This window comes from Typopeltis vanoorti, chromosome 20 (assembly GCF_054136105.1).
Source record: "Typopeltis vanoorti isolate ZY-2024b chromosome 20, IOZ_Tvanoo_1.0, whole genome shotgun sequence".
In the NCBI taxonomy this organism is placed as follows: domain Eukaryota; kingdom Metazoa; phylum Arthropoda; class Arachnida; order Uropygi; family Thelyphonidae; genus Typopeltis; species Typopeltis vanoorti.
Genome location: NC_143568.1, coordinates 51,276,323 through 51,298,150, shown reverse-complemented (window position 1 = coordinate 51,298,150; position 21,828 = coordinate 51,276,323). Strand labels below are relative to the sequence as shown.

The window sequence follows — 21,828 nt, the reverse complement described above, 5'->3', positions numbered from 1 at the left end:
AATATCTGTGTGATGTCTAGAAGAAAGAGGTCTTGAATGATGTTTATTACCTCTTCTACTGGTACATTGGTGAAGGGGGACACTCCAGACTGGCTAGTATGTCTGTTGGTTCAAGCTTAATGGCTTGGAATTTATTTACAAAATGCTGACTATTCTTGATATAAGATTCTGTTGATCTTATTTTGTTATTTAATAAGTTTACAAGATGGGATACCTAAAATACATAAAAAGGATATACCTCTCTGTCCAATCATTGATGGGAGATCATCCCCAACTTACTTTTTGGCTAAGCATCTTATAAACTTATTAAATAACAAAATAAGATCAACAGAATCCTATATCAAGAATAGTCAGCATTTTGTAAATAAACTCCAAGCCATTAAAATTGAACCAACAGACATACTAGCCAGTCTGGATATTGTGTTCCTCTTCACCAATCTACCAGTAGAAGAGGTAATAAACATCATTCAAGACATCACACAGATGTTTAAACAATGCCTTCAGTCTAATTTCTTCAAGGTTAATAACACCATATACCAACAATTAAAAGGCCTAGCAATGGGAAGTCCGCTATCACCATCTTGCGCAGACCTTTTCATGGAAAAACTTGAAAAGAAATTCTCTCAACAATCTCCCCAAGACCATCTATATGGTGGAGATATGTTGACAATATTTTCATTATATGGCAAGATAGCTTAGAAAACCTAAAATAGTTTGTCAATAAAATCAATTCCGTACATAACAAGATAAAATTCATTCTGGAAGTTGAAAACAACAACCATCTGCATTTTTTTAGACATCTTGATAAAAAGACAATCAAATAGTGTCAATTTATCTATGTACAGAAAGCTGACAGGCACTGGAAGATACCTTCATTATACTTCTAACCATCACAAGACACACAAACTAAGCATTATCCATATGTTGAAAAATAGAGCACGTAAGTTTATATCAGAAGAGGAGGATACACAGACTGAAATCTCACTAATAGCCAAAACATTATCACAAAATGGATACCCTCCAAACATCATCAAAAAATATCTATATGGTGACAACCCCAGACAAGAAGAACCAAACTCCCAGCACATTTCTACTGTAGTGATTCCCTTCATCAAGCCAATTTCTTATCAAATAGCCAGAATACTAAAAGCCCACAACATCAGAGTGATCTTCAAACCAACCACCAGCATCAAACATTTTTTAGGATCACCAAAAGACAAGGTGCCATTCTGCAAATATCTAGGAATATATTACATTCCTTGCTCCTGTGGTCTCGCCTACATCGGACAAACTTCACAGAGTTTGGAGATCAGACAGAGAGCATGTTGGTGATGTAAACCACAGCAGAAGTATTTCTTCTGGCTTAGTACATCATTTCTGTATGTCTAACCAAACGATAGAGTGGCAAAATAGCTCCATGCCATATTTAGACGACAATTATAGACATGTTTATTCAAGGAAACCGCAGTAGTGTTAAAAACTGGCTGAAATCTCAACAGAAACCAGGGTACTATTCTTAACAGTTCATGGAAAAACCTCATCCTCTCTCTAAATCCATCTGAACTACAGCTAGCTAGTAATCACATTATGCATTTACAACAAACTCGCATGCGTGATAATGATTAAGAACAATAAGTCCACTCAGTCTCTGTCACGTGAACGTGCAACCTTAGCTACTAGAGTGTTTACAACGTTTTTATGTTCCTTTCAATTTGCATTTACTAGTATTTTTTATACTTTTCCATCAACGCCTTACAAAAGCTAGACAGTTTGCTAGCGAAACTGGTAGGCAAAGAATGTTAAAATATTTGTATATGGTCAGTATTAAACAATAAGTTTTTTATGCTTAACTTTCAAAAGACCAAATATGTTTAATTTGAACAGAGCTAAGATTACCATCTCTAATTCTGATATCATGTTTAATGCTACTTCTTCATAATGTGATTCATACAGATGCTGAATAACAGAGAGAAATTAATGTGAACCCTTGTCTCATACCTGATTTATCATCAGGTATAAGACAAGACAACCCATCTTCCTGTATCTCCTTCAATTCTAGCTGCTGATTTATAACTCATATACAAACTATGCACTGATGAATATCAAGTCCCATTTACACCATATAACTGTAGCCATATAAATAGTGATTTCTCAACTATTTGTGGAAAATTGATCCTGACAACTTGTATTTGGCCTGAGCATGACTTGTTCAAGTTTCCTTTCCACAATGTTTCTTAGCCTTTTCTCATGTGTGCTTGCATAAATAAATCTCACCAGAATGCTCAATAAGGAAATCCCTCTAATTCTCACATTCTGTTTTTATATATTTTCTCTTTTATATAGCTAGGTACTATGAGCTCTACTCCAATCATCTGAAATATAACACTCTGACCAAGCCTTCTGAATTATGCAGACCACTGTAGAACTTTTATACCTCCTTATCTGAACATTCCTGTATATTCTTGAATATCTCAAAAATAAGCTGCAATGCCCAATTCTCCAGTCTGATATTTGTCCACATCACTCTACTACATTTAAGAAGAAGTGTTAAATACAATAGTTACCCCTTCCTTCCTTCCCATGATCATTATTATCTGAATCTAGAATTTTGCATTTGTTGCTTAGAATAATCTCAGATGTTTTTGTCTTTTTTTCCCCCATAACACCTATTGAGTTGACATAGTACTTATCCAATTCTTATGTTAACTCAATTTATTTTCGTGTGGACAGACTTATGTGTTCGTCGTACATGTTGTTTATTTTTTAACGGTATATCTTAGAATGCAGAAAAATTTGGCGCCTTCTATCTGGAAAAAAAAAAAAAAAAAATCAGCTATCACATAAGACTAGAGTCCTAAACCGAGGGAAAAAAAAAAAAAAAACGGTACTAGTTTTTTCTTAAGATGACTGTCTCCTAGATTTTAGGCAAATTTATACAGCCATATTTGTTAAGATTTGAACTGTGTTTCAGGGCTTCTGTTGCCTCTAAGAACAATCACTCCGACTTGTAAGAGCTTCTGTGCAGTACTTTTGTGTTCTTCCAGTTGATCCTGTGTGCAGGGGTATCCAGAATATGGTCAGCTAGGCCGACTTGCCATAGTGATAATGCCAGATGTATCTTTTGTGTTCGTTGATGCGGATGTTCACAGTTCTTCCTGTTTGACCGCAGTAGGCTTGATTACATGAGCAGGATACTTCGTAGACTCCTGGATGTGATAAAGGGGGAATGCTGTCCTTGGGTGAGCGGATAAGGGTTGCTAATTTGCTCCATGGTCTGAATGTGGTGCATAGTTCATGTTTATTAAGAATTCTTGAAATCTTTTCAGATGTGTCTTTAATGTATGGGATGGTGACTTTTGTTGTAGTTCTCTGTGGTGGATGGTGGGAGGGGTTTCTTAGGAGCGTTTAGTATAATGTTTATCTTATGAGGATTATAGCCAATGGCCAAGAAGGCGTAAGTGAGCCAGTTCAGCAGCAAGAGTGCTGTCATCAGAACAGATTGCTCTCGCTCTGTGGGTTAGTGTTTTTAAAATGCCATATTGTTGAGAAGGGTGATGATGTGATTGTTTGTGTAAATATCTCCCTGTATGTGCGGGTTTTCTAAAAACTGAAAATGATAGGAGCCAACTGGAAGACGTGTGATAAGTGTATCCAGGAAGGGCAGACAGTTATTAGCTTCCGGTTCCATTGTAAAGTGGATTTTTGGATGTTGGCTATTTAAATGCGCTAAGAATGTTTTCAATGTCTCTGGGCCATGTGGCCAAATAGCAAGCACATCGTCAACATGGCGTAGCCAAAGTGTTGGTTTGAGAGTGGCTGTATTGATTACTAGCTTTTCCAGGTGTTCTATGTAAAAGTTGGCTGGGGGGGGGGGGGGGGGGACCCATGGCTGTCCCATCAATTTGTTTGTATATTTTCCCTTTCCATGTGAAATATCCTGCATGTATTGTGAATTTGAATAGTTCAAATATCAGGGGGGAAGTGTGACTTCATTTGATTGAGGGTTTCTATTAGTGGTACATTTGTGAATAGTGAGGTGATATCAAAGCTTACAATTAAGTCAGCTTTTTAGGGTATGGTGTTGTAAGATGCTTTTTAGGTGGGCTGAATTTTTGAAAAAGGAGGAAGAATTGTTTGTGAGGGTGGCTAGTAGCTTAGCTAAATGTCTAGCCAGTTTGTATGTGGGACTGTCCACAATAAGGCGTACCATAAATCCTAGGTGTTTTAACATGGAAGGGCTTGAGTTTGTTTACAGTGTCTTTGGGCCAGGAAGTGACTTTTTTCAATAATTTACATGCCTTATTCTTTCGTGTGTTGGTGAGATTGCAATCTATAATTTTGTATTTTGACTGATCTTGTAACAGTGTGTGCATTTTGTTTTCATATTCTGTTGTGTCCATCACCACGGTTGCATTACCTTTGTCTGCTTTTGTTATGATAATCTGTCTATTATTCTGTAGCTCTTTTATAGCAATGATTTCCTTATGCAGGATATTATTTTTGGGAGGCTTTGACTTGATTAGGATGTTGGCCACATCTAAGCGTATGTTGTTGGAGGCAGGTCGTATATTCCCCATTCAATGGACGCCATTAATTTGGCTTTTGGAACTTGTTTAGGAGTCAAGGCAAAATTGTGCCCTCAACTTAAAGCACTAGTGGCTTCTTTGCTTAAGGTGAGCGAAGATAAATTCACGACAATGAGGTCTTGTTGCAATTGCGGTCATTGTATAGTGCTGCATTGTTGGAGATTTTCAAACTTATTTTGGTGTCGATTTTTGACTATGTTGAATTGTTTTTTAGCCGTTGCATCGGTGATGTTATCTAGGATCTCCCATAGTTCCGTATTCAGAATATTATAAAGTGATTCACATAGTGCGTTGATGGTTGAATTCATCATCATCATCAAATTCCTGCCATGTACCCTCAAGGGGGTGTACAGGATATGACAGTACTACATGAAAAAAAAATTTACATCATTACTAACTTCCTATCTACAATTTTCCTCCAAATCAGTCTGTTACTTGTCAAGACTCCAACATTATCAGATCTTATATTTCTATCGTCTAAGGCACTTTGTACCGTATCAATCCACCTATATCTTGGTCTTCCTCTGGGTCGTTTTCCTGCCAACCTGGCAGAGAACACTTGCTTTGCTAATCTTTCCTCTCCCATTCTATTTAAGTGACCATACCACCTGAGATTAGCTCTGCTAATGCATCCCTGGATGCTGACAATGTCAAGTTCTTTCCTAATATCCTCGTTTTTAATATGATATTGCCATTGATGCCATCTGTTCATGCCTATAATCTTTCTCAGGACTCTCACCTGTGGTCTCTAGTCTTTGGTCAAGTGTTTTACTTCTGACCCAGCTCTCAGATCCATAAGTTAAAACTGGTTTGAACACTGTCTTGTATATAGCTAATTTAGTGTTCAGACTAATTTCTCTCTTATTCCATATGGATTTATTCAATTGACTTCCCACCATACCAGCTTTGCTGATTCTGTTGTCTATTTCTATATTTAATTTACCATCTTCAGTAAAAATCGTGCCTAAGTAACTGAAATGTTTTACTTGTTCCACAGGTTCTCCATTCACAACACAGTTGACATTTTCAATGATTCTGCCTATTTTCATCGTCTTTGTCTTTTTATTGCTGACCTTCATACCATATCTATTACAACAGCTATTCAATTTAGTCAGAGAATCTTGCAGACTTGTAGCGGATTTATTTAGAAGTATAACATCATCCGCATAAAGCAAAGAGCTGACATTAACATCTCCAATTTTGATATCATGTTTAATACCACTTTCCTTCATAATGTGATCCACATAGATAATGAATAACAGAGGGGATAATGTACATCCTTGTCTCACACCAGATTTAATATTAAACCATCTTCCTGTACTTCCTTCAATTCTAACTGCTGACTTACAACTCAAATAAAGACTAAGTATTGCTTGAGATGGTTGAATTTGATTTTGCTAATTCCAGACGAGTGGCGTTGATCTGTTCATGTAATAGCGCTACACTTGCTCATTTATAAATGCGTTGGGCTTTGGCCGAGTGGAACTTGTTTTTGATTTTAACACAATTCGGTATTAAATTGGTGTTTCGGCACCTCTTTAAGAAGGCTAACCTGTTCAGATAGAGGGCGCCAAAATCAGGACTCTAGTCTTTGTGTTGCTGCTACAATTTTGTTTAACTAGTCCGTTGATTACACCATGTTGTTAGAGTCTCGCATATTGTGACAAACTGTGTTTTTGTGCTCTGAAGATGCTGGTTATAACCCCAGCGAAATATCAGCAATAAGTTAATAAATTAATTATTTACTTATTTTTCTGTGTTCTAAGATATACCGTTAAAAAATAAACAACAAAATCAATTTCCTTTCCTTTGATGCTTTCTTATATTAATGACACCAGTTTTGAACACTGTTGATGTCAAGTTGGGCCTGTTCTAGTAGCTGCCTTGCCTTTTTCTTGTTCATTCTAGTTCCCTGAAGAAAACAGCAGGGATTTAAATTGGGCAACGCCCCAGAGAGCATAAAATTTTATCATGTTTAATCACAATTTTATTTTGACTTAAGCCAATAAGAATACTATTTGATCAGCTAAATCCCAATTTAGCTAATCAAGTTGCAATCCTCATTTGTTCAATGTTCACATAGATAACTACTAAAGAGGTGTACCATGAGAAGGTGAGGACTGGACATCAGTCAGAAGCCGTGATCAGTTCTGCACATTTCTTAGGCGATGTGTATGTCTCCTACCATGAAAATTTGTTTTGTAAAAAACATGAACATAAGTCAAACATCCACACGTAGGTATCAACATGGTATATATGATTAAAAAAAAAAAAAGAAAGAAAACGAAAAAAAAAGAATTTTAGTCAAAGCAAAACAACATGTACTATGATATATTACCTGCACTCCAGGCTGTTCCCAAAACAGAGGAACAGAACCCCTAGTTTGAACATAAGACGTTATTTTGTCTTCTAAAAATATCACCTATAAATGTATAAAAATTTGCTTATTACCAACACAGCAAATATCCTTCCCAATTTATAAATTATATCATATTTGGTTCTACGTAAAACAGCTATGATCTAGAGGAGGAATGAACATTCATTTGGGTTAATGTGCAACATCACTAGTTTTAGTATGTGGAGTATGCCACAATCTGCTATAGTAAAACTGCAAAATTATTTTAATTTCAGTTCATTTTAATTTTTAATTAAACATGTAGCAAATTATAATTTGCTACATATTTATAAATCAAAATTAAAAAATAAGAGACTTGACTTTCATATTCTGTTGTCATAACACAAAAATCATGCCTGCAATTTGTACACAGAGAAAATTAAAAATATAAAAAACTAATATAACCATAGCAGAATCAACAATCAAATGTTACTAGGAACTCGATTCTACAAATCCAATACAATTCCTTTTTCTTAAGAAAAGTATTTTTAGTTTCTTTCTTGTAAAAGAAACAAATTCTCCTTTCTTTTTATTCTAAATTACCAATGGTTATGCAATATAAAACATTTAACTTGTATTTGAGCAAATAACTCAGCTGCTTAATAAAGAACAAAATATGTTCAGAATCCCTTTTAAATAATCCTATGATATCACAGCTGTGGCCCATGGTCTAACTATACCTATCTCACAGTGATTAACAAATCATTAAAAAGTAACAACTATCAGCTAATGGTTATATGTAAATTAATAGTACAGTATCTAGATATCAAAGTTCAATGTAGTGTGTACTGGCTTAAAACTACAGTACTAATTAACAAAGGATTCTGCTTGAGAAAGAGTAAGGATCTGCTACACGAATAAGTGGGACACACTCAACTAGTATGGAAACCACAACCAAATGAACAATGTATACAAGATACATGATAATACTAATTAAGACATGTATACAAAGTGCACATTATCTAATCTTCCACCTCTATACATGTTAAAGGAGGTGCAAATCTCACTCAAACAACCCATAATTTGGGGTCTTTGTTACAGGCTGCAGCACCAAGTGATAAATGTGACAACAGTAGGCAAGCATCCTAGTTCTTGTTCAAAATTATGTAGGTGTGGATAACAAATGCTGAACAACCTAGTTGTAATGTTCCAGGGCCATTCATGAAAGGATCAGCTACTTATGGGCAGATCTTTAATTTTTAGGTGAAACACACATCTTCAAAATATTTTGAATAAAAACTTGTTTCTCAGTTCATCAGCACCTTCATGTTAGTTGACCATTTCTCAAGACAACTCCCTCAATATTTGCATGTTATTTCTGCTTTTAGCTCTCTAACATACTGCTTTGGAATACTTAATACACTGGACTCGCATTATGCCTCCATATTAATACACTTCTCTTAGTTATTTTGAACATAATTCCAACCAAGCAATTCTGGCTCTAAGAATAATGAAAAAAAAACAACAACTGCAATGTTCTTTCACTAACAGCTTACCTTTTGTATTGTATGCTTTTGTGACAGTGTTTAACAGCAGTATACTACAAGATACAGCATAGACTACATATATATACTAAAGACTACAGTATACTTTATTAGAGATCATAAAATGGAAAAAAGGTTCAACTTGTGGTAAGCACTTGGCCAAAGACATTACAGCTTCCAACCCCACCTAATCCTATGTATAGATGTTATAATGTGATTTCCTTGAAGGTAAAATAATTTGCATGTAAATATAATCCTCTTCATACCTGACCATTAGCTCTGATTAAGTCAGTTTCCATATCCATATAGTAATAAACTGAATATGTATAAACATATGTGCAGCCAGCAAATATATCTATAAATACCATATGTCGGCATATAGGACAACTGGCATATAAGACAAGGCCTAAATTTTAGGCTATTTTTAGGTTTTAAGCTTATGTCGATTGTATAAGACGACTCCCCCAATTTCTTCTTCCTTGTATTAATGCAACGTTAGGTATTATTGTTATATCTGTTATTTTTATATCCGTTATTTTTTTGCATAGCATAGATTTAGTATTTATGCGAATTACCCTAATTAAAATTGATTAGTCCCAATTTTAATTAATTATTAATATCACTTTTTTTAAAAAAATTTTAGGATTATATGTGGTGGTGGACGACAGTAGATGGCATTTGTGTAGATGATGAAGGTAGTTGCGATTGGTAGAGTGAGTGGTGGAGACGGAGAGTTGTAGAGTAGGTACCCTCCCTCGATGAGTCTTTGGACTCCCTGGAGGTGTTATGCAATAATAATAATTATTATTAAAATTATCATTTAAAATCATGGAACCAGCAACAACAACGAAGAAATGATGAAGCTCAATTTAAAATAAGGGTAATTGAAATGCCAAAGCAAACTAATAACTATGCTGCTGCAAGAAAGTTTGACATAACCGAGAAGATGGTAAGAGAATGGAGGAAGAAAGCAGATATTTTAAAAAAATTGCCAAAGAAAAAATTTGAGATCAGAACAGGGATCACTCGATGGCCGAAACTGGAAAATCACATTGCAAAATGGGTATTCGAACAAAGGCAGAATGGGTATTCGAACAAAGGCAGAATGGTTATTTTGTTACAAGAAATATGATTAGAGCATATGCACTAAAATGGTCAAGATTGAATCCAGATGAGAGTATAGAATTTCAAGCTATTTCAGGATGGTGTAATCATTTTATGAACAGACAAAATCTAGTAATACAACAAAAAACGAAAACTGCTCAAAAACTATAAGTAGATCTTGACCACAAACTTACTGTTCAGTTGAGACAAGAACATAAATATCTATTGTCAAATATTGGAAATATGGATGAAACTCCTATGAGCTTTGATATGATGAGCAAAAAAACATTGGAGTCTAAAGGGTAAGAGTGGGCTAATTCGAAGTACAGGTCATGAAAAAACAAGGTTGTGTTGTCATGTTTGGCTGATGGAACCAAGTTAAAACCAATGATCATCTTCAAACGTAAAACTAAACCCAAGATTAAATTAGGTATAGTTTCTGGGAAAATTCCCATGCTACTCCTCTTAAACACTATTATTATAATTACGGCTATTATAGCCTGTTTATGTTTAGGAGTGTCCCTTATTTTAGATAGATTGGCTATTAATACTCAAAAAAGGGGTATATATATCTTAGGGCATTCTGAGTGGGTATAGAAGGCAATTATAGCAGAATAAAAGTGGAAAAATTTTGTACATACCTTGTTTGAATACTAGGATGTCTTCCAATTTCATGATCCTGCTGAAGGTTGTTTATAACGAGGGGGGGGGGGTTGTTTTGACGCGGGAAAAATAAATTTGGAACCCCGTGTTTTGTGTTAATAATATATATATATATAAATATATATATACTATTGTGTTTAGGGGCACATATTGTGGGGGGGGAGAAAAGGGGAAGGGTTTACTTATGGGGAAACTAGGGCAAGGGAGAGCGTTAATGGGGTGTGGACCGTTTCGGTCGAATGACCATCATTGGAACATTTTCAGAATGAGTGTAGGGCTATGTCAAGACTGGAAGTTGAATCTGTCAAATAAGGATAAAATTTCCTTCAGGTGTTTTTGTACATTTTCATGAAAAAGGATGGAAGGACGAAAACGGTGCGAAATTATGGATAAATAATGTGTGGAACACGTGACCAGGTGGTATAATGAAGAAACACAGTTTATTAGTATGAGATATGTTTCGTAGTCATTTAACTGAAAATACTAAAAGTCTTCTAGAAAATTATAACACAAAAATTGCTGACATACCAGTACACTACCCAATATTAAGAATAGTGATCAGAGCTTATTCTACTTTTACCTTGAGTTGCCTTGACTTGCACTACTTTGAGGATCAGCTAGACTTCCAATACGTGCAGGTGCAAACTTGACTTGTCTGTCTGTCTGTTTGCTTACTTGGGAAATGGAGTAAAACCAGGTTTAAAATAGCTTGGTATCTTTAACATATATATATATATATCATCATCAAATTACTGCCATGTACCCTCAAGGGGTGTACAGGATATGACAGTACTACATGAAAAAAATTACATCATTACCAACTTCCTATCTACAATTTTCCTCCAAATCAGTCTGTTACTTGTCAAGACTCCAACATTATCAGATCTTATATTTCTATCGTCTAAGGCACTTTGTACCGTATCAATCCACCTATATCTTGGTCTTCCTCTGGGTCGTTTTCCTGCCAACCTGGCAGAGAACACTTGCTTTGCTAATCTTTCTTCGCCCATTCTGTTTAAGTGACCATACCACCTGAGATTAGCTCTGCTAACACATTCCTGGATGTTGACAATGTCAAGTTCTTTCCTAATATCCTCATTATTAATATGATATTGCCATTGATGCCATCTGTTCACGCCTCTAATCTTTCTCAGGCCTCTCATATCTGCGGTCTCTAGTCTTTGGTCGTGTTTTACTTCTAAACCAGCTCTCACATCCATAAGTTAAAACTGGTTTGAACACTGTCTTGTACACAGCTAATTTAGTATTCCGACTAATTTCTCTCTTATTCCATACGAATTTATTCAACTGACTTCCCTACCATACCAGCTTTGTTGATTCCGTTGTCTATTACCATATTGAATTTACCATCTTCACTAAAAATCGTGCCTAAGTAGCTGAAATGTTTTGCTTGTTCCACAGGTTCTCCATTCACAACACAGTTGACATTTTCAATGATTCTGCCTATTTTCATCGTCTTTGTCTTTTTATTGCTGACCTTCATACCATATCTATTACAACAGCTATTCAATTTAGTCAGAGAATCTTGCAGACTTGTAGCGGATTTATTTAGAAGTATAACATCATCCGCATAAAGCAAAGAGCTGACATTAACATCTCCAATTCTGATATCATGTTTAATACCACTTTCCTTCATAATGTGATCCATATAGATAATGAATAACAGAGGGGATAATGTACATCCTTGTCTCACACCAGATTTAACATTAAACCATCTTCCTGTACTTCCTTCAATTCTAACTGCTGACTTACAACTCAAATACAGACTAAGTATTGCTTGATATAATGCCCCATTGACACCATATAACTGTAGCATATTGAATAGCTTCTCTCTTGGCACCTTGTCATATGCCTTTTCCAGATCGACCAAACTTAAATACAGATCTTTGTTATATTCCCATGCTTTCTCAACTATTTGTCGTAAAGTGAAGATCTGATCCTGACAGCCTCTATTTGGCCTGAATCCAGCTTGTTCTTCACCAAGCTTTTCTTCCACAATTCTTCTCAACCGTTTTTCAAGTATACTTGCATAGATCTTGCCAGGAGCACTCAGTAGGGAAATACCTCTGTAATTCTCACATTCAGTTTTATTCCCCTTTTTATATAATGGTACAATTAGAGCTCTACTCCAATCATCAGGAATTCGTCCCTCTGTATAGGCTTTCTGAACTATGCAGTGCAGCCACTGTAAGACTTTTATACCACAGTACTTCAGCATTTCTGGTCGAATATCATCTACTCCTGCTGCCTTTCCACATTTCAAGCCTTCGAAGGCTTTTTCTACTTCAAGTATTGATATGTATTCATGACTGTATGCCTGTTGAGTGTTTTTTTAACACTGTGCTATCACTGCTTGTTTTATTTAGCAATTTTTTGAAGTAATTACTCCATACTTCAAGGATATCTTTTTCTCCCGTTTTCAGGTCACCTTTATCATCTCTAATTCCTTTTACAGCACTCTTTCCTCCATTTCTATGCTTCTTCAACAACCTACAAAATATCTTGCCACCTTCTTGATATTTATTTTCTATGTTCTTACCAAAGTCTTACCATGACTTTTGTTTAACTAGTTTTACACAGTGTTTAGCTTTCTTACATTTAAATCTGTATTCTCTAAGAGCACAAGCTGATTTATTTCAAAGGAACCTTTCATATGCTTTCTTCTTTTCCTTCACTGCCTCTTTAACTTCCTGTGTCCACCATGGAGTTCAGATTTTTCTATCATTGCAGACAACCTGACCACAATGCTCTCTGGCTGAATTAATCAGTTCTTTCTTCATGGCTTTCAACTGAATCTTCAATGTTTGGTTCCCGTTCTCAAACTCTTTCATTTTTTCTTCAATAATCTTTGTGTATTTTAGTCTACAGTACACACCTGAGAGCTGCTGTTGCATCGTGGTTGTTCTCTACTTTCTTATGCATATATATACTTCTTTAACCTCTATTATCTTGTCTTGTGTATAGCCTAACTAGATTCCACCTAGAGATATTTCCTTTTCAAATACCGGCAAATTTGTATTTATACTTCACCAGCCAGTATCCCATAATAGGAATTTATTCAAGTTCAGGGAAATATTCCTAGATTCATTGGCATACGCTCTAACACACACTTAAATAGATATCGGTTATTCTGCAGATGAAAACTCCTCCTGATGCTTTCCACAAAAATGTTAATGTGGCGCCAGTAAGTTCTAAAAAAGAAATGACTAGGAAGTGATGCACATATAAAATTTGGGATATTAATTCCATAAGCATTGCTCAGCAGGAAAGACTATATTAGAAACCTAAATATAAGAGTGGAGGTGCTGAAAAGTTCTGATAAACACCTCAATTGAGATTCTACCTCGATTCCTTCATGGTGATTATCACAACTTGATGGGACAGATGACTGGAAGAAATGTAAATTGAGAAGATGAAAGGAAGAAAGAAGATAGCATGGACTTTTTCTTGGCTCATCAGAGGAAGCAATTATAGTACAAATAACAAATGTTACTATGTTATCATGTTAGCAAATGTTAATATGATATTATTAAGTAGCATGTGATCATTAAATATTTCACTTCACCATTCAGTGGCAATCACTCATGAATGAGTAGAATTGTCTTCATTTTTGTGGAAGATGCTTGTGAGTACTTCTCATAATATGAGAATGTAGGTGTGCCATGACAGAGTGTTTGATGGCTCAGAGATCTGATTCCAGTGGCATGGAGATAATGATAATTAAGAATTTATGTTCTGTTGTAGTCTTCATCTGCCATTGATAATTAAATATTTTCTGCTGCATGGTCAGCCAGTGAGATCTTCTTGGATAAAGCTCAATCTGGAACCAACAGTAAATCAATCTAGATTCCAGATTGATTTTACTGTTGGATTCCAGACAAAATCCAACAGTAAATCACTCATGATCCTTAGAAAATATTAGTCTTTCCACTATGACAAGGCAGTAATCTATAAGAGAGGAACTTTCATTTATGATTTAAAAAAAAAAAGGTATCTTTTCTGGGTTGGTACAACAAACACTTACCCCAAAACATAGTAATATTTCAGCTAGTCTGTTACAAGGTCAACTCAACCAACTAGATAAAAAAAATTTAAAAAGATTATAAAGAAATGTGTTTCTAAATTCATTTGAGTTTACAAGATGAATTACTGGTAATGCTGCAATTGCACTAAACTAACTCTCCCACATCTTTGGAGAAGAAAGAAATCCAGATTTGAAACAGCTAAGAATTTTCTCCAAATTTGGACTGCTCTGTACAGATTTGGTCATTTAAATGTCTGGGGATAAAGACGCATGAGAGTAAGACTATCAGAATAAAATGTTAGATATGAAAATATACTAAGATAACATGAAGAAAACAGAAAAAATAATACTACTGAGATGAAGATGGTGACAGGAGTTTTTATTTAAACAGAAGGAAGGATGATAATGAATGATGCGACAGGTAGCAGGAATTTGAGTGAACATTCCTGAAAGTTGCATAAAAGGCGAAGGATATTATTTTTTACTTTTCCATGGATGGAATGCATTTGAATGGAATGCATTGCCAGAGGAGGCGCGCTATTGTCTATCAGACAGATTTTTTTTTTCATGAGTCTTGCATCTCCTGCAACAACCAAAATATCACTTCTAGTAATTAGTCATCAGAACAGTGAAATTAGCAGTTGCTTAGCAGCTAGATAAGCACACCTTAGCGTGCTTATCTAGTAGTTTACTATATAACAATATAATGCCTACAACTAAGCATTAGTAGTGCAATTAATACGCATGCTTTTTAATGAACTTTTTTTCAACAGTGTGAATTCAACATATGGAAAAACCAGAGGTAATTCTAATGTATTCATATTTTTAGCCATCTAAGGGAATAAATATCACACTGCATATTATAATACAATTATAGTCTATTCCTTAATCTCCTTAAAACAAATGTTTTAAACATATGATAAATGAGAATGCAATAGCTAAATGCATTATCTGTGATCAAACTACAAAAATAAAAAAGTAAAAAAATTTATATTTTAAATACCTGTTCAGTTTCTACAAAGTTAGCAACGAACCCATCATCATTAGTTCCCCTAACATTAAATCGAGTTCCTGCTCTTTCACAACTTAACCTTGAGATAAGACAAGCCCGAGCCTGTAAATGGCCAACATAAATGGTACGGATTTCTATTCCACCACACATGATCTTCATTAGCCATTGTGAACAGTTGATACCATACCTGAGAAAATGTATGTGTAACATACGATTCCTATTTAAAAATAAAAATATTTTCAGTTTTCTTATACAAATCTTGGTTAATTTTCACTTAATGGCACAGATACTATGTCATCGCATTTGATAAATCACACACACACAAATTAAATTGTAAAATTTCATTAATAAATACTTATGATTTATAATTTCTTGAATTTTTGTGTTTATCTTCAGATGAAAAATAACCAGTTTAACATATGTGTAGGTTTTAGTGGTGAGCCTTTCAAAACTAAAAAACCTTGTTACTGGTTCAGAAATAATATTTTCTTATAATATAGTAATGAATAAATATGTTTCTCCTGAACTAACTTGCAGAACTACACAGCCCTTATAGTAATATTATTAACTGTATGATTTACAAGGGAGTCAAAGAATCATCAAGGGAGGCCATACATCACCAACACCAGCTGTCATACCTTCTATCACTCGTTCACACTAGACGTGCTTACTACTTCAACAAGCAAACTGTTCCACTCACTCACAGTTCTGGGAGAGAAAAATCTAGCTCCTACCACCTTTCCTAACTGCTCACAAATTTTACTTCTACAGAAGCCCCCTTGTCCTCATCTTGCCTTCCATATAAGAAAAACATTATCAACCGATATACTAAAACATCCTTTCAAAAGTTTATAGACATCATATCACTCCTCTTTCTTCTGTTTACTAGTCTCTGCAATCTATACACTCTCAATCTATGCTTGTAATCTACATTCCGTCATCCCAATATCATCTTTGTAACCCTTCTTTGCACCTTTTCCAGAGCTTCTTTAACCCCTAGGAACCCAGAGACTAAATCTGTGAACAGCAGTCCAAGAGCAGTCGTATCTAGGCCTTGTAAAGAAGCAATTTCCAAATCCTTACATATCAATACAGGAAAACCTCACTTAATGGGATTAATTAATTCATCAATTAATGCAAAGTAAGCGAAGTCGCATTAAGCGAATACAATAAACAATAGGAATGATTATAATTCATTCATCAGTTAGCATAAATTTGGAAAACAAAATACAGTATAAGCTATATTAGAGGATAAAAAGTAAAGGTGTTTAAATCATGCTTTACTTTTTCTCGTCATGCAATTTGCGATAGCTTCACTTCATCAAGAATTCAGTGGACTTCAAAAGCTTCGTTTTGCATCAGGATCAGCATCAAACAAAATTTCATTAGCATACTCAATATGATTGATAACTAGCTCAAGTTCTTTTGCAGTTAGCTCCTTACTCGTAACATTCTCTTCTTGTTCGCACTCCTTATCTTCTACTCATATGCATGCTGTTCTTCTAGTTGAAGGAGATCATTCTCACTTAACTGTTCTGAATGGGAATTGAGCAAGTTTCTCACATCTTCATTATCCAGTTCATTAAATCCAAGTTCTTTTCTAATTGTGCTGATTTATTCAATAATGTTAGATCTTGGATTTTGCACACCATAAACTAACACAGGCTTGAGTTTAAATCACCTTCTCTTAGTAATATCTTTAGATACTTTTGTATCCTGGTTGAGATGTTTCAGTTTTAGCTAGGAAAGTTTTTGTTGCCATACGAATCCAAAAGAGACCAATTTCGTCAACATTGAATATTTGCTAATAGTCATAATCACCCTCCGGAATTATGCTTTGCAATTCTTCAGGAAACTTGGCCGCAGAATCTTTATCAGCACTAGCAGATTCCTCAGTTATTCTTATGTTATGTAATGCAATAGCTAAATTAATTATCTGTGATTAAACTACAAAAAGAAAAAAGTAAAAAAAAATTATATTTTAAATACTTGTTCAGTTTCTACAAAGTTAGCAACAAACCCATCATCATTAGTTCCCCTTTACAAGGGGAACTAATGATGATGAGTCAAATCATCCTAAACTCGCAGTAAAAATTTCACATTCCTCTTTAAATTTGGTCTCTTTCAATGAGGTAAAAATATTGAGAGCTTTTGCCTGAATATTCCCTGTACTAAAAGGTATTCTTTTTTGGTTATAATCCTCAAACCAGAGTGATAGATGACGCTCCATCTCGATCATTAAATGGCTTCTATTTCGGGTGATTTGCATGCTTAAAGAAGCAGTAGCAACTTTTCCTTGTTCTTTGTATTTTTTGCTCTTATTTATTATAGTTCAAACTGTAGACTTATATCCCAGGTCTCACACAATCACTGTATTACTAGTGCCACTTTCATGTCTCTTAATGACTTCCAGCTTTTCCGCTCGCTGCAGATTGGCGACAAAAAATTTCCTGTAATGTAAAATTTCACATAAAAAAATTGGTTTAAATGATTAAATTAATCACTTGCTTAAAGCGGAGAATAGTATGATTTTACTTAATCACGCTGATTATCATGCATATCGAATTCGCTTTAAGTGAGGTTTTCCTGTATGAGGTTTTCAACATTGCAATTATATACTGAGTTATATTTGCAGTTTTGCTATATGATCTTGGAACTTCAACTTTTTAGCTGCCACAACTCCAAGATCTCTAGCCTCGTCAGTTACTTCCAGCATAATCCTAATCAGGCCAAAGTGCATAACTTCACACTTGCAAACCTTGAATTGATTATCATTTATCAGCAATTATCATTTGTCCACATTTTTAGCCTATTCAAATTAACCTGTAAATGATGTATATCAGGATCATCTCTGATTGCCCTGCCTATCTTTACATCAGCAAACAACTGAGGACCAGAAAAAGTTTATCCCTAGTGCTGACAGGCTCTTCTCAATATCACTAATATATAGATTAAACAACAATGGTCCAAGGACTGATCCCTGGGGTACACCACTGACCAACTTAAATCGGGCAGATTTACACAACTTCTCCTCACATACCACTTTCTGATACATATCCATCAGCCATCTACTTATCCAAGCCAAGCTTATATTCCAAACCCGGATTATCCAGTTTATGCAACAGCCCTCAAAGTGGCATTCTATCAAACACCTTAGCAAAGCCAAGTATCATGCATATCCAATACTGTTATCCAAGTCAGCTGCAACATTATAAATAAGAACAGACATGAATTCACTTTAGTAAACCCATGCTGTTTCTTACAAAGTGTAGCTTGTCTGTCAACCCATTTCTGTATCCAGAGAAACTAATAGGTCAACAGTTAGAAACATCAGGCTTTCAACCATCTTTGTACAAAGAGATTATCATACATCATTTCTGTTCTAGTGGTATCTTTCCTAAGCTAAGACAAATTATACAAACATTCAAGGGCCTAGTCAGTTTCACTGAACATTCCTTTTGCATACATGCTGACAGCCAATCTACCCCTACTGCCTTTTTTTTTTATCCAGGTAATGCAACAGCTCTAGAACTTCTCTCTTCATCCAATGCAGTGGTAGCACTGTACATTACATATAAATTAAAGATACCAAGAAATTATATACAAGTATCCCTTGCTTAACGCGGTTTTTCTTAACACAGATTTGATTATCGCAGCAATCCCTTGATATATGCGTTAAGAGTTTTGATTAACGCGCTTTTAAATTTACCATGCAAAATCATGCTCACGTCGCGAGGCTGATAGCCTCGTGGTCATCCAAATTCTCTTAATGATCTGTGTGAGAATGTGAAAGTTTTATTTTTCCCACTAAATACATCATTGTTATAACCTATGGACATGGAAGTCATTGCAACTTTCAAAGTCTATTTTATTAAAAAGACATTCTCAAAGACAGTAGAAACAACAACGGGAGAAAATGCAATTATGTTCCACGAATTTTGGAAAAAATTTAACATTAAACACGCAATTGAGAATATTCATGATTCGTGGGAGCAAGTGTCTTCTTGTTGCATGAAAGCTGTTCGGAAAAACCTTCTGCAAGAATGCGCTAATGACTTAGGTTGTTTTCAAAATCTTGTGAACAATGTGGTCAAAGAAATCATTGCAATTGGTGAAGACCGCGGTTTTGATGGTGTTGATGCAGAAGATGTTAAAGAATTATTGGATTCAAATTCAAAAGATTTCAGTGAAAACGATCTTCTTGAAATTGAACAAAGCACATATGAAGAGAATGAACAAATGGAATGTGAAGATGAGGTTCCAAAGGAAATAACAGTCAAAGAACTGGATGGAATATTTTGCAATTTAGAATCGCTTAGGCAGCAAGTAATGGATATGGATCCAGATGTTAATCGAAGAATGCTTGTTTGCCGAGGTCTGGAGAGTCATTTTGCTTGTTATCGTAGAATTTATGACAATAACATAAAAACTAAAACTGTTCAAATGACTCTTTATAACTTCTTTTGATTAAAAAAAATTGTAGTAACTAATGTAGGTACAAGTATTTATTAAACATTTACTTTGCATTCATTTTTTATCTTTCCTAAAAGAGTACCATATAAAACGAACTATTAGTACAGTAATCGATCAGGGACAAATTGTACTTTTTACCATTGATTATTAGATTTGATTAATGCAATTTTGATATACATGGTAACATCGAGGGATTAATTAATCGCTTTAATCAAGGGATACCTGTTTTTGATTTAATCCTGTATTAAAGTGTAAGCAAACAAAGTTTGTGCCTGAAGTATTTTCAGGACTGGGGCAACTCGTATAAGGAAGCTAAGACTTCACATCACTTGTCTTAGTATCCCATAATGCAAAGCACATCTCCTTGTGGACATGTATAATGCTATGCATTATGGGAAAGGTCACTATCCAGACCGGTTTCGACCTTTATTGAGGTCTCTTCAGTGGGAGCCAGATCCAGAGGTGACACTAAGGTTAAAGTAATGCAGAAGTCATATTTTCATAGGTGAGTTGCCAAAAAGTGTCACACCTTATTATCAAATTACTCTGGATGGGATAATACTAAGACAAGTGCTGTGAAATCTTAGCTTCCTTATAAGAGTTGCCCAAGTCCTGAAAATAATTTAGGCACAAACTTTGTTTGCTTACACTTGGATAAAGGTTTAAACTAAGTATACACCCTCTGTCCAAAAAGAAACAAAGTTTCGAAAATAGAAATTAGTGGCACCATCTGTTGTATCTTTTTGTTGTCTAAAGCGGCAGCCTTCATTAGTGTTGTGTCAACTGTTTATGACATTTGTTTCATTAGAAGCCGAGTTATAGTGCCAAGAGTGACAGTGTTTTGACGAACAGTCGGAAAATGAGTTTCAAACAGAGAGCTGCAATTGACTTTTGTGTTAAACTTGGTATAAGTTTTACTGAAATGCATCAAATGCTTCAAAAAGCATACGGTGATGAATGCTTATCCAGTACTCAAGTTTTAGTTAAGATAAAAAGCCAAATGGCTAATTTTCTGGCACCTTAATATAGAAAATAAGGGGATAAACATCTTTTCTTGTTTTATAGCCAGTAAGCGAAACTAAAGATCGATAACTACGATCTATAAGTTTCATGCTGAAAAACTATCGGTAAAGGCAATTCGAAGTAAAGGTGGAACAAGCTCCCTCACTATTCTTGATATTTTCTCATAATGTAAAACACAGCTCCTAGGAGATGTAATACTGTCATTACATTATGAGGAGAGGTCACTACCCAAACCGGTTTCAACCTTTTTTTTGAGGTCTCATCAGTGAGTAGGTAGACCTGGAAGATATCAAAGCTTAGTGAAAAGAACTTACATACCTTCACTATACGAATGCCATAAAGGTGTAATTATATTTTAGTTAAGATAAAAAGCTAAATGGCTAGTTTTCTGGCACCTTAATATAGAAAATAAGGGGATAAACATCCTTTGTTGTTTTATAGCCAGTAAGCGAAACTAAAGATCGATAACTATGATCTATAAGTTTCATGCCGAAAAACTATTGGCGAAGGCAATTCGAAGTAAAGGTGGAGCAAGCTCCCTCACTATTCTTGATATTTTCTCATAAGGTAAAACACAGCTCCTAGGAGATGTAACACTGTCATTACATTATGAGGAGAGGTCACTACCCAGACCGGTTTCAACCTTTTTTGAGGTCTCATCAGTGAGTAGGTTAAAATATAACTAAAATTAACAAAAATATAATTACACCTTTATGGCATTCGTATAGTGAAAGTATGCAAGTTCTTTTCACTAAGCTTTGATATCTTCCAGGTCTACCTACTCACTGATGAGACCTCAAAAAAGGTTGAAACTGATCTGGGTAGTGACCTCTCCTCATAATGTAATGACAGTATTACATCTCCTAGGAGCTGTGTTTTACATTATGAGAAAATATCAAGAATAGTGAGGGAGCTTGCTCCACCTTTACTTCGAATTGCCTTCGCCAATAGTTTTTCGGCATTAAACTTATAGATCATAGTTATAGATCTTTAGTTTCGCTTACTGGCTATAAAACAACAAAGGATGTTTATCCCCTTATTTT

At 35.1% G+C, this 21,828-nt stretch overlaps 1 protein-coding gene across 1 annotated transcript in view; it reads right to left on the bottom strand.

The window, feature by feature from the left end:
- Synj (synaptojanin) overlaps positions 1–21,828 on the bottom strand; it is a 384,587-nt gene that overhangs the window by 297,067 nt on the left and 65,692 nt on the right. The window contains exons 4-5 of the mRNA XM_090410710.1: positions 15,281–15,506; positions 6,925–7,008 (exon numbers count right to left, since the gene is read on the bottom strand). Of these exons, the coding sequence (XP_090266836.1) occupies positions 6,925–7,008; positions 15,281–15,506 (310 nt within the window). The remainder of the gene's footprint in view (positions 1–6,924; positions 7,009–15,280; positions 15,507–21,828) is intronic.